General features: G+C 58.5%; 1 protein-coding gene across 1 annotated transcript; it reads left to right on the top strand.

The window, feature by feature from the left end:
• The first annotated feature begins 2,113 nt into the window (after positions 1-2,113).
• Positions 2,114-12,489, top strand: CSUI_004115 (uncharacterized protein). Its single transcript, XM_068064310.1, has 3 exons — positions 2,114-6,083; positions 6,377-6,452; positions 6,770-12,489. Exon 3 carries the CDS (start codon positions 8,037-8,039, stop codon positions 12,213-12,215), a length of 4,179 nt encoding a protein of 1,392 aa, XP_067923718.1. The 5' UTR covers positions 2,114-6,083; positions 6,377-6,452; positions 6,770-8,036; the 3' UTR covers positions 12,216-12,489.
• The last annotated feature ends 551 nt before the right edge of the window (positions 12,490-13,040 follow it).

Genomic DNA, 13,040 nt, shown 5'->3' with positions numbered 1-13,040 from the left:
TCTGCAGTACACGTTAATGTTGTTTTAGGTACTCTCCTCAAACACAGTCAACGCTATCTTTTCAACCTCCCTCCGTGATGTGGACCTTTCTGAGTGAGGGCATCGCGGAACTACATCTCAACAAATACCTGCCCTCGTACAGAAGTGTACGCGAGAGTTTTCCGTTGTCACACGATATTCGATTTCCTTTTGCGGGGGCTTTAGTTGATGTCTCCGATATAGCCTCAAGAGTCTCTCATTCAAAGGCGAAAAAATCCGAACTGAAGAAAAGGAGAAAAAAAAAAGGAAGATAACTCCGGTCAGAGGACACACCCCACTAAGGATTCCGTAACTTTTATGGATTTTCCTCTTCGGTTACATACGGTTACCGTGAAAAACGGGAAGTTAAAAAAGTAGGAGAAAGGCTGTTCAGTCGCCACCCACGGCATCCCTACAAAGGTCCCCGTTTATCTTCTTCATTCGTACATTCACTTCCTCTCTTCTCTCTCTTCCTCCGGGGTTTTTTTCGCTCAGGGCTCAGTAACCCTTTCTGAAGCTAAGGAACCTGCCCCTGCATCCGGTCGCCGCGTGATTTCCGGCCACGGAAGAGCAACGGCGACACGCTGCAGGTTTAACGTCAGCTTGGCCATGTGTTCTACCCCTGCTTCACCGCCTGAAGAGCAAATCGCCCCAGTGCAGTGGGGCCTGGTGTCACGCTCCAGCCGACGCCGGCTGTCTCTACGAGTGAACAGGACTGCAGGCGCCTCCGGGATTCCAGGCACCTCCAAAACTCCGACTGCGGCCATGGGGCCTCACTGTCCGTGCGAGGTCCCAGCTGGTAGTGCACAATCACACGCCGTGTCTAGCAACTGACGCAGCGAAAAACCCCCTCAAGGGTCGTTACCCCGCGCGCCGCGTTATGCGCTTTGTCGATGTGACTTGCCCACCCTCTTGAAAGAGCTGGAAAGCGCACCCGCTCTCTTGCAAATGCTTCGGTTTGCCGGCCCTTGCCTCCCCGAATTGTGCGCGGCTCCCCCCCTTCGGCGTTTAAGCGCGCATCCGTCCCGGTCGCCGTACTACGTACGGGGTACGTACATGCTTACCCATACAAGTGTACGGCGTTGACACACTTCTTTAGGCCTCGAATCACTACTGACAGTCGTCACTATCGTATTACTCATCAACTGGCCTCCCTCTGGTTCGAAGACAAAGCACATCGACCAAAAGATTGTACCCGGCGGAGCATGCCACAAAGGCTTTCGCCTGTCTTCTACGGGCAGCCCTCCGCTATCCGCCACTTGTGCGGCCATCATGGCCTGCTCCGCTGTACCGGTGTGGTCTAGCAACAGGCGAGTCCACCACAACCTCCTGCGTAGTTTCGATTGTGCGTGCCTCTGCTGTTTCAATGCGACCTCTCTGCAGACCTCACACCCTTTCAGCAGACCTGTCGGCTGCCACTCACTGACATCACCGTTGGGAAACGCGCTGGCACGAGTGCCTGCACTGAACACCGCTGACCAACCTAGAGGCCCTTCACTGTCCGAAGTAAATTCGCGCACCTCTGTTGCGCTCCTCCGTGGGCTATCGTACGCACCCATACCGCGAAAACCAAGGGATTCTTCTACGGCTTCATCAGAGGCACAGCCGAGAGGGCTCCTCTGCATGGGGCGTTTCGGCTAAATTGAGGATCTTCCCTGGACTCCGGGAAAATCCACGTTCCTGCCACGCGGTTCGTCGAAGGAGCTGGCGTGCCACTGCTGGGTCGGGCCGAAGGGGACTGGTGGGTAGCAGGTCCAAGGGGTGGGCAGTTCTTTCCGTTTCCAGCAACGTCGTGCGAAAGCAAATCACTCGTGGAAGCGGTAGCACATTGTCGAGGGCACCAGTGTTATCAACAGAGCCGTTTTTATGTTTAGCGGTGGCCTGGTGTACGCGTGTCGTTTCTGTACCGCAACCAACGGTCGGGTTCCCCCGGCCCGGCGTAGCCGTGGCCGCGTCTCTAGCCACCGACAGGGACCAGCGGAGACCTTATGAACGAGACATCCGACAGCCCCGCGATGAGCTAGCGCTCACCCCCCCTTACTGACGGGGCGCCCTTGAAGGGAGACACGAACAGCTTAATGACTACCAGTGACCGATCTTCTTGACAAAGGTACGACGACAGTGGAACTGCCGATCTCCTCAAGCTCGTGATGACGAGGTGGCGTGTCGCAGCCTCCAGAGACACGGTCACTACGGCTGCGCCGCAGCAGGTAGCTGGAGACGCGGCGGCAACGAACTGGTCTCCGGAACGGCACGTCCGTGAAAGGGAAGGGGCCATTTTGATCCGGATGGTTCGTGTTGTAAGATTTCCGTTAAGGCGTTTGACTTTGTGCCGTTTAAAAGGCGTTCTGTGTCCCGACTCGTCTTTCTTCCATTACATGGCTAGTTGGCATGTTGCCAGGGTGATCTGGAGTCGGAGCCGAGAACACACGAATGCTGATGCGAACTCGGCTCGTGGTCACCTACAGCTCGTGAAGGCTGTGAGGCTGAGGGAATCGTGTTGTGGTCACTCCGGTGATGTTAAGAACAAATTATGGCTGCGGTTACATGTCTGCGTCTTGCTTCACCTTTCCCGTTGGAAGTGAAAGCGGTATTTAAAACTTCGAGGAGTTCAGTGGCGTAGTGGACAAGCATGTCATTCGCTGCACGGCTGTGAACGAGTGTTGCAGAGTTTCGAGACTGGTCTCCGAGGCTCGTAGTGGTCGGTATGGGCCGTGTGGAAGCAAGTTCGGTTTTTGTCGGACTCTCGGATACTGGTCGTCATGCTATGTGCTGCTGGGCCTCTGTCCGTAGCCGGCGAGTCCGTCTTGCTTGTGGTAACTGCCAGGTGGTACCTGTGGCGGGTGGGTTACTGGCATGAAGTACCGTTTTGTTGACATCTCTCGGCACCCACATGTCTCCAGATTGCAGGCAGGCACGTCGATCACCAGGGAAAGGGAAAGGGAATGTGCAGCGGGAGGTGACGGTGTGTGTGCGGAGTGCAGGCGAAGGGGCGCGGCTAGTTTGTGTGTAGGAAAGTTTTGGTGTGATTTGGTAGTGTGTGTTCTCAAGACGAGACCCCTTGTCATTTTGATTGCTGCGACACTGTACACCGGGAAATCTTCCGCACAGATGACGTGAATGCCTCTAGGAGTTTGCACGCTCCACGGGTTACAGGGAACTTGATTCTTCGTCGCGGATCGAAACTGGGCGGGGAGGCGTCTTGCAATCGACTTTGATGTGTTGGCGCTCGCCTTCCTGAAAGCACCCCGCTTGCGCGTTGCGTTATCCCCCTTTGCTAGCTCGTAGCGAGTTTGGATCGTACATGCACTACGCACACTTTCGTGACGCGTTTCGCTGTACCTTACACTCCCCTCTCTGGTGCCATGGTTTTCGCGAGCCCGGGGTTGGCAGGCTGTGGTGTCGAACAAGCGCTGTGAGTGCGACGGGCGCGACAGCATAGAGGAATTCGTGGTTCGAGGCGTTGAGTCGGAGTCTAATTGGAATGGCGTACGACTCGAGTCAAAGGTCAGATGCTCGTACTGTGTCCGGGGCTGGCGTGTTTCATATGACATTTTATACATTTTCGAAGGGCAGCAGCCACACAAGCTGGTGGGCCGTTGTTCCCCTTTGTGTGCTGGTTGTCTGTGTCGGCGCTCTCTTCAGAGGCACAAGCCCAGAGTCGGTACGGTTATAGCCACGTTGTTTCTTGTGTTCCCATAGACGTGTTCTGTATCAGCGGTACTCTTCTATCTCACACGTGCCGCAGCGGCGCGCCGTGTATCACTAGCATTCGCAAAGGACTTGTTTTGGCGGCTGGGCTTCGAGTTCGAAAGCGCCGCGCCGCAGCGTCACCGCTCGAAAAGGGGCGACGCCACGTGTAGCATTTCTGTGGTTGCCTCTGGCAGACACTGCGCTCAGCCATCAGGCATCCGCGCGTGCGGCACATGCGAATTGTTTTTACGAGGGTTGAAATCGGTAGATGTGTCGGGAATTCCGGCGGAATCGTACCTCGCTATTGCCGGCGCTGTTGAGACGGAGCCTTCCGTGTTTGTGCAGGCGCTGTAGAGACCGTGCACTCGGTTGTGAGGCCAGCGGCATGTTCGTTTGGTTGCAGCATAGTCTGCGTTTGTATTGCGCCGTCTTCCTGTTTCCCCGGTGTCGTGGTTATTTGTTCATGTTGCGTCGGAGGCGCCTAAAAGCGGCACGAAACGATTGTTGCGAGCTCCACAAATTCGAGAAACGTTGCTCACGCCCGTCGCGGCTGCAGTTGTTTGGCACAACATCCGAAAGCAGTATGTGCAGGCTGACATACTCAGTAGTCGGCGATGGTCACACCCTAAGAGGGAGGGGCCGTAATACTGGGATTTTTAGTGCAAGAGTGTTCTCTGCTTGTCAGTTCACATGCCTGCGTGTATATGTGTGTGGAAATCTGAGGAGTCCTGGACGTCGAGCTAGCTGTGTGGGCACCTTTGGTGTCAGGTCCGCGCGTGGACCCTGAGGGGGGTGTGGTGTCATGTCGAGTGTGAGAGGAAATCGGTCCCAAGCTCAGCAAGTGGCTGTACTTTGCGGGGGAAGAGACACAGTTTGCCCGCTCTCGTGCTTAACGGTGGCGGCTGCATGCTCCGTTGATACCCGGCTGGGAACTGCTGAGAGGCGCCCTCGTCTTTGTTTGACTAATCCAAGTTCTCCGTGAACAGCCGCAGAGCCTTGCAGCGGTCTCCTCGGGGGGCGCGGCGAAGCGTCATGGCTCAGCAGCGAAGGATTGTGACGCTATCGAGTTGTGTTTCGTCTTCCAATCAGACTTCAGAGGTGGGTTTCGTCGAGAGCTTCTCAGCAGCCGCATACTGCCGCACGGAGCCGTCGATTCTCTGCGAGACAGACTCCGCCAGGACAGAGGTTCCACCAGCTTCAGCTGGCGCAGCCGAGCTGATGTCGTGCGCGCGTATCAGTACCAAAGAAAGAGCACGGAGACTGTCAGACGGAGCTCGCTCAGTTCAAGAGCTGCCCCATTGCCATTCGCGTTCTGCGTTCACGACGCCAGTGTTTTGTTCGGAAAGCACAATTGCGGCTGTGCGGCCGCAGTCGCCGGTGTCTCGTGTTTCCCCGGGGGGGACAGCGTCAAGCTGCAGCTCCTCGCCGGGAGCCGTGCATTCGGGTGGTATCGAGACCACAGCCATCATTTGCTCTTCAGGCTCCAGCTGGGGGTCTGTTGTGCCATTTGACTTATCCCTAGTCTCTCCGTGTTCCCTGCCCTTGGGACCTGGCGGTGTTTGCCTACCGTCGAGTCTGATGCAGGGCACGGCCGCCGCAGGAGTGTCTTGCTCGCCGCAGGAACCGCGGCCCTACGTTCCGTCAGCCTCGTCTTCGTCACTCTCTTGCGGGCCCATGTCGAGTGGGAACCCTGCTCCTGTATTCACGTTGGGGGTGACGGAGAATGTCGGAGACCCCGCGCAGCCGATAGCCATTCCTCGGCTCACCGGTTCGCCGACGCCTGGCGCCGCATCTCTGAGCTACTCTGGACGGCGTGCGGTGTCGCCCAATTGGGCTCCGGGGGTCTCTCTTGGCCGTTCGCTACACACGATGGCAGCTGTCCAGGCGTCGAACGGGAGGGGTTCCGGCGCACAGTCCCAGGCGAACTCTGTTCGGCAGAACGCGGGTTTAGGGTGTTTCGTTCCGACAGGTGCTTCAAATAGTGGCACTGTGGCAGTGAATTTTCCATCGTTTCAACAGGCACAGCCCTTGCAGGCGCTGGGGTCTGCGTTGGTTTCCAGAGAGTGGGAGCAGGTGTACGGGGGCGGCTCTTTTTGCAACAGCATGAGAACAGAGTGTGCGGCAGGGCCAAGTAGGCCGGCGCCAGTGTCCACTGGAGCGGCTGCGTGTACAACAGGCGGGACCGCGGTCGGTGAAGGAGTAGCGACGCCGGTGATGCCGCCTCCGTCCCCGTTGGCGTTCCAGTGTGCGGGCGTACCGATCTCGCGGCACTTCGATGTTAGGCGGCCGTCTCCATTCGATCTCACCAAGTTTGATCGCAGGGATCCGCATGTGCATTTCTACTTACCGGTGGACTGTCCGCAGGGCCGCAGGTGCGTTTCATTGAGCCGCGTGTTTTTGCTGGACTGTGTGGCAAGCGCAGACTGAAGGAAGGAGCCGTCAGAATGTGTGCTGGTGTCGCAGCACGTGAGCAAGTGTTGGAATGTAAGGAGGGATCACTGGATGGGGTTGGCACGGAGGTCGGGGCACGTCGAGCGAAAGTGGAACCAGATAATGCGTGGCGTTGCGTTGGACAGGGATTTCGGCTGTAGTGCCGGCAGAACGATTCTTTCGACCGCTTTCATTTCGTGGAGGAACTCTCGTCCGTCGCGTGCGATGTGTCCAGGTGCACAGACGGGTGCTGTCCGCTGGCCCATACGAAGCTTGAAAAGATTTTTCATCCAATTGTTTACAAGACACAGGTGAGCGCAAAGAGTGCAGGATGTGTACTGTAGTGACGCTGTGCAGTCGTGGTAGCAGTTGATGGGCTGCATCAGCCGCCGGCCAGGCTTAGACAGCTCCTGTCTGCGGTAGCGAAGGCGTGTCGTCCGGCTGTCTGCATTTTCTGGACAGGATGTTACGGTTTGCACAGCAGGAGCAGGCGCAAGTGAGGTTGCCGCGTGCGGCAGTGCGCTGACCTAGTGAGGACAGCTTCCGTGCGATGATGGCGTCGAACGTCGTGGGGCAGTCAAAACATCACGGGAGCCGGCGCAAGCGTGGTTTGGATGTGCTTGTTCAGACGTGCCAGATGTCGTTGAACAGTCGGTGCGAGTATTACAGCAAGTGCGCGTTCTACCACAATGACAAGGACCGTTTAGAAGCGGAACTCGCCTGGCGGGTGTGGGAGCACCGCTGGAGTTTATGGCGTCAGCAGGTAGACCAGATACTGGTCCTCCATAGTAAACTGGATAAGGAGATCAAAAGGAAGGTGGACGGAATAATCAAAATCCGCATGCCGAGGCAGCAGCAGCGACAACAGCAGAGGCAGATACCTGAAGAGCAGTACGCTGGTGGTACTGATGCCCCCGGAGGACACGTAGCAGGACGCCAGCGAGCTGCCGGTGCCCTTGTCTTGCAGCAGGCGGCGAAGCATCAAAGGGTTCAGCAGCGCGTGCAGCAGCAGGTCGTCGTCGCGCCTAACAGCAGTCAGCCCACAGGACAGGCGGAGCAGCAGGTGTGCCAGTCGCCTCACGAGACACAGTCAGGGACGCGGCAACACCAGGGCGCCGGTGGCGATTCAGTGTTAGTCGCGGGACTTCGCGGGGACCAGCGGAGATCTACAGGTGACGCGCCGTGGTTATGGATGACTTGCGGCACCTGTTTAGCAGCAGAAACGCCGAGCGGGACAGGTGTTCCCGGCTATCCCATCTCGGTGGATTTCCAGCGTCCCAGCAGCAGTGGACTGCCGGACGGTCCGTCTTTTGGTACTGTTGGCGGTGGCCCGCGTTGTACCACTGAAGGGGGAGACGCAGGCGGACAGGGCAGAGGCGGAGTGAGCGTGTATCTTCCACAGTTCGAGCGCGGTAACAACGGCGGCGGCAAAGACAGATATCTCAGAGGGGACGGGGACCAACTCTAGCTCTTCCGTTGCAGTTGCTGGACTTGAGTCGGCGGAGGCTGCTAGGCGGCCTGGTCAGCTTCTTGGGGATGGGGTAGAGAAGTCGCCGAGCAATGCTACCAGCGCAGGCAGGCGGGCACGGAAGAACATCGCGCTTCGCGGAGGGGTTGCGCAGCACGTCCAGCGCGCGGATGGGAAGGCTGTTCTGACTGAGGAGGAGGGCTCTGAAAGACAGGATGTAGCTGCTGTAGAGCCGAAGGCAGCTGGCACCCAGCAGAGTGGTGTCGGTGAAGGTGACCAGGGGTCACGTGCGAGTGTGCCGAGCGCCGTGCGCCGTACGTCCGTCATCGACAAAGCAGCCGGAGGCGTGGTGGCAGTGTCAGGGAGAAGCTTCAACTGTGATGGGTCGCGTTCAGGCCCCTGTGTGGGTCATGTCTCACCCCCCACGATGAGTGCTGACCGCTCTGCCGAGTGTCAGAGACACTGTCGTGAAACGCTTCATTTTGGAACTGTGCAGATTTCGCCAGTGCCTGCTGTGGGAGGTGTGTGGGCTGCTGGAGGCGGGGAGAACAGAGGCGCAAGAGGAGAGCCGTCTCGGATTGTCCGCGCAGGGGGCGGTGAGGGAGGAGATGAGCACGGTGCACCAGCAAGTTGTTCGTCGGGTGGAACTAGTACTGGTGAGGCACCTGCACCGGCAGGAGGCATAGCGGGCGAGCTCGGTCCGGGTTCGAAAGGAAGAAGTGTGAGCTCCACCCGGTCAGCTGGTGTATTCTGGACCGTCGAAAGGCCGGTGGTCCAGGGAGGGCTCTGGTTGCCCGGTGATGGAATTGTGGTGGGCTTCCCAGGGTGCCCTAACATGGATGCAGCAGCTTCATCTGGATCCAGACGAGCGGGAGATAAGCGGGAGTTGGCGGAGGGAGTAGGAATGCTCGAGTCGCAGCTGAGCACGGAGCTCGCTGACCAACGTCAGATCGAACAGCATCGTGGTGCCCTGACGCAGCAGAATTTCGAGTCGTTCCGAGGGTGCTTTCAGTCACAAGGCAGAGGTGACCGACTGCCGGCTTTGGGGGGCAGCCAGTATGCGAAGTCCGGAACCAGTCACGTACCTGAGTGGATGAGAAGTGACTCTCATGCTGAGAGTGTGAGGAGGTCGCGGGAGTGCCACGGCCCAAACCACGCCGAACAGGATAGCGGATTTCGACTCAGCCGTTGCATCTCCGTAGAAACAGGGGGAGATGGCGGGAGCGGACTGAATGGAGGTGATTTCACGTATCAGGATCAAGTAGCCACCGCGATGTGCTCGCACAGCGAGATGCAGCAAGGACGCGTGTCTCATGCTGATTTGGATATGCAGGAGACGGGGAGGCCGGCGACTGCGGGGCTGCAGAAACGGGCGGGTTTCCAGGCAGCACAGCAAAGCGGCTCTGGAGGTTATGCAATTCAGTATTCGCCGTACAGCTTGCTTGACCTGTGCTTTCTGGACGACGACAACGAGGTAAAGACTGGCATCCGTGCACAGTTAGAGGACGACTCATCGGGGGCAGGGGGGCTGGTTTCTGCCTGCTCGTTGAGGTCTCGGCTGCTCGCCGAGGCCTCGAGTCATGATGCAGAGAACGAGGCAAGCGAGGATGGCAGGCAAGGAAGGTGTGGAAGTCCAGAGAGGTCCGCATCAGTTTCACAGGATGCACCGATGCGAGTTCGAGTAGCCCGCGGTTCAGTCGGCTGCGGGCCAAGCAGTCTAAACACAGCATCGACTTCGGATGGGTCGAAGGAGCGAATATCAGGGCCAAAGGTGATGGGGTCAGAGCCTGTGCGAAGTAGAGAGAAGACAGGGGTTGGAGACCCGTTGCGGCGCGAAGAGAGGGTGGCAGCCGGTGGACGGGACAGGAGTGTGGGACCGGGATCCGTGGTTTCGAGCTGTACTACCTCCCAGATGGGCAGTCGTTCGCCGTTTTCGGCGGAGGAGGTCTGCCAGATTGTAGGGGAGGGCCGAGCAGCAGCCGCGTTTGGCCTCTCAGACTTCTCGTGGTTGCCAGGCGGAGTGACGACTGTTGCGGAAGTGAGGGAGAGGCGGAGTGCGCCAGACGGGGAGAGGGACAGAGAAGGCAAGCGGTTAGCGGGACAGGAGCAACGGACGAAGTCTGGAAACCGTTGGTCAGACATGTGTGTATTAGGGCAAGCCGGTCTAGGCAGCGTTTTGAACAACAGCTCGGGACGACCGGAAAGCGGCTGTCCTGTGGATGTTCTGCCTGCAGTCCAGCGTGACAGAGTGGGCGGAGAGGAGCGCTGCCCCATGCCAGGAAATTCCTTTTCATGGAACTTCGGCTGCTTGGTTGGGTCGTCAAGTGCAGCGAGGAGCTGCACGAACGATGGTGGAGGGGGCACGACTGTGTCCGAGCAGCAGATTGCTCCGGGGTACCAGCACCGCTCCGGCGAGTCTTCAGTGCAGGTGGGACGCGGCTGTGAAGCACAGGCGGTGTCGGAGAAGGGGCCCGACGGCGCCAGGACATCTTCGGATGACCAGTCCGAGCACCAGGGTCAGTTACAGACGAGGAGCGGCGTGGCTACGGAAGCGGTCCACGAACAGGAGACGAAGTTATCACAATTGGGCGACACAGTCATCGAGCGGCCCGACTGTGGAAAACGTGGTGGCGACGATTTTCCGGGAAGGTCTGATCCCGGCGCCGGTTTGCCTTGCAGTGCGAGTAGCGTCGCCGCGGATGACCGGCGGCAGGGGTTTGAGCTGGAAGCGAGACGCCAATTCCTGAGTGAACGGATCCCACCCGGGTATAGTCCGGTGCCAGCATTAAGTAAGGAGTGTTCAGAAGCTTTTGATTTGGCGGGGGGCAGCAGTAAGAGTATGTCCGGCGAAAGACTGTTGGGGTCTTGCAGCCGTGATAGCACTGCAACGACGAGCTTTGGGGACGCGTTCTCGAGGGGGGATACCAGTAGCAGCGGGGGTTCAGCGGGGTTTGGTTTCTTATCACCCTGCGGCACGGATTCGGGTGTCGGATTGTCCCCCTGCTGCGATAGCCACACGGCGACGCCGAGTGCGCCGTCCGGCAGGAGAAGCACTGTTAGCAGCGTGTCGCAGTTAGGCTCTGCCTCCGGAGAACTTCTGCTGCCGCCGCTTTCTGTGCCCTCGTGTGGGGTAGGCGTTCTTAGTAGCGTCCCCGAAGAAGAGAGGAGTGCCGCCAGTGCCGTGATACCACCTGGACAGGCTTTCACTGACAAAAGCGGTGGATGCAGTGAAGCCCGCGGGGGTGCCGGTATGGCGTCTTCTGCGGTTGTCGAAGGGGGACAGGACCTAGCATGTGTGAGTGAGCAAAACGGGACAGCGACGATGGTGTCACAGTTAGGGACGGACTCAATGGCTGGGTCTGAGGTGTCCGTGAAGAGAGACTCGAGCTCTTCCGTCGTGGAGACCCCCAAGGCGTGTACTGAGCAGTCAGCGACCCACCATCTGAATAGCACTGTCATAACTGTAGTGGGAGACCCCGTGTTGTGTGCGGACACTGGAATGGTCGCTCACGAGCACAAAGACAGCTGTAACCAATGTGTATACTACCGACACCTGACGGAGCACCTTGAAGAGCTATTGCACACGGCAATGGGGGAAGTTCGCCGACTACGCCGCGAGTCGAGTTCACCAGCAGTGGGCAGCAGCGGCGGACACCGCGGCGCTGCAGGCAGTCCTAGTAGGACTGAGCTGGAGTCCGAGGACGCGTCGAACCATATGAAGAGCACCGGCGAGGCCGCGGGCTCAGATTTGGTTGCTTGTTCAGGTGCTGTGCCGCAGGGGGTGTCGGTGCCGGATGCTCGCCTAGGCGGGTCGCAGAAAGTTCAGCCGCCTTCCCGAGCGGAGGAGCTTTCGAGCCAAGGCGCTCTCGTTGCCGGGCATGCTGGCGCCGAAAGCTCCCAGACTTCCCACGAACAGCGCACGGTGGAAAGAATTGCCTTCACATGCACCGAATCGGACTCGTTTGATGGAGAGCGGAGCAGGGTGGGGAAACAGATGCAGCTGGCAGGAAGCACCGGAGGGTACGGGGAGAGCGTGCGAGGCAAGTCCTTCAGTTTCGCTGAGTTTCGATCTGACCCGCCAAGTGACGCTGTGGGTGAAAGACAGGACGTGAAGGTTCCCTGTGATGCGTCGTCTCCTAAGTTGGAAGACGTAAAGCGCCAGCATGGTCTCGAACATACGTGTGGCACTCGCGCAGTGGCGGATGATTTGGTGACAGACGATGAGCCAGTTGCTTCGGGGCGGGCCGAAGGATTCTTGGCCTGCGCGGAAAACGGAAGAGCTGAAGTGAGTTCGGTCTCAAAGCCATCACGTCAGCCCGAGTGTTCCGCGCTGCATAGAGCCCAAGGATGCGAAGCGAGGCAACCATCCGGATCGTCGAGCTCGCCCGACAGCCCAACGAGTAAAGGAAGGAGGGCTGTGCACGGACGGGTGGCAGGTGAGGTCTGCTTAACGACAGGGCGGCGGACAGCATCAGACACCGCGAGCTCGAAGTCGTGTACTACTTCCGCACAGCCGACAAGATTCCGGCGCCGCTTAGGTCATGAAAAAGCGGCGAAGAGTGGTGAGAAGAAGGGGGCAACGGGTACGAAGACCTCCCCGGTCTAGCGGCGTGTTACGGTTTCAAGCAGTTTGAAGGCTGCTGGTGGCACATCCTCTGGAGGCCAGACCGGCCGAGGGGCGCCGGACCGGAAGCTCAAATGAACTCGATTGGGACACAGTTTCCACTGTGTGCGAAAGACGACGCGGATCTTAGCTGGCTGGCAGATGAGGTGGGCGGTTGAATGTAAGGTCTGTTGATGGTGTCGAAGATGACTGCGCTGGCCCCAGTGGGTGTGATTGAGAGGCGCGGGCGCTGACGGTGTTCAGCGCCCAGTGTAGGCTTGTGTCTGTACTAGGTGTACAGGCAGGTAGTGACGTTGAGGACAGCCCAATTTGTTGTTTCGTAACTTTCTAAGTGGTGGATTCACCATCTTTGCAGTACTGAAAGCCTTTTCAGGTTCGGTACTCACCAACAACCCAGGGCACGGCATCGTCTCCCTCAGGTAGGACGAGTCCCAACCGTCCAGGCGAAAGGAAGGTTGACAGGTGTTGTCTTGTACCATGGTAGCTACATCTGCAGGTGAAAGCAGCCTCGACTGCCGCGCTGAAATAGGGGGGGTTGCATTGCATTGTTTGGATTTCAAGTGTGTGGCCACGACTGTAACGAAGGTGGCAGTAGCTTTTGAAAGTGTTCAGTTCCAGAGGAGAGGATGGTAGTACGCACATGGCCACGTAATTGACGCAGCCCTTGGCGGCATAGAAACACCGCGTTCGATGGGTCCGCGCGTCGAGCACGACGACCGTCACGAGTGGCGTCAGGCGTCAGGTGACGGTCGCTTGTGGCGAGGCAACAGCCGCACAGGGACAAGTTACAAACCGGCAGGCTATGTA

The sequence above is a fragment of the Cystoisospora suis genome, assembly GCF_002600585.1.
Source record: "Cystoisospora suis strain Wien I chromosome Unknown contig_1864, whole genome shotgun sequence".
In the NCBI taxonomy this organism is placed as follows: Eukaryota; Apicomplexa; class Conoidasida; order Eucoccidiorida; family Sarcocystidae; genus Cystoisospora; species Cystoisospora suis.
The sequence above is the reverse complement of the archived record's forward strand: the minus strand, read 5'-3'. Positions and strand labels throughout refer to the sequence as shown.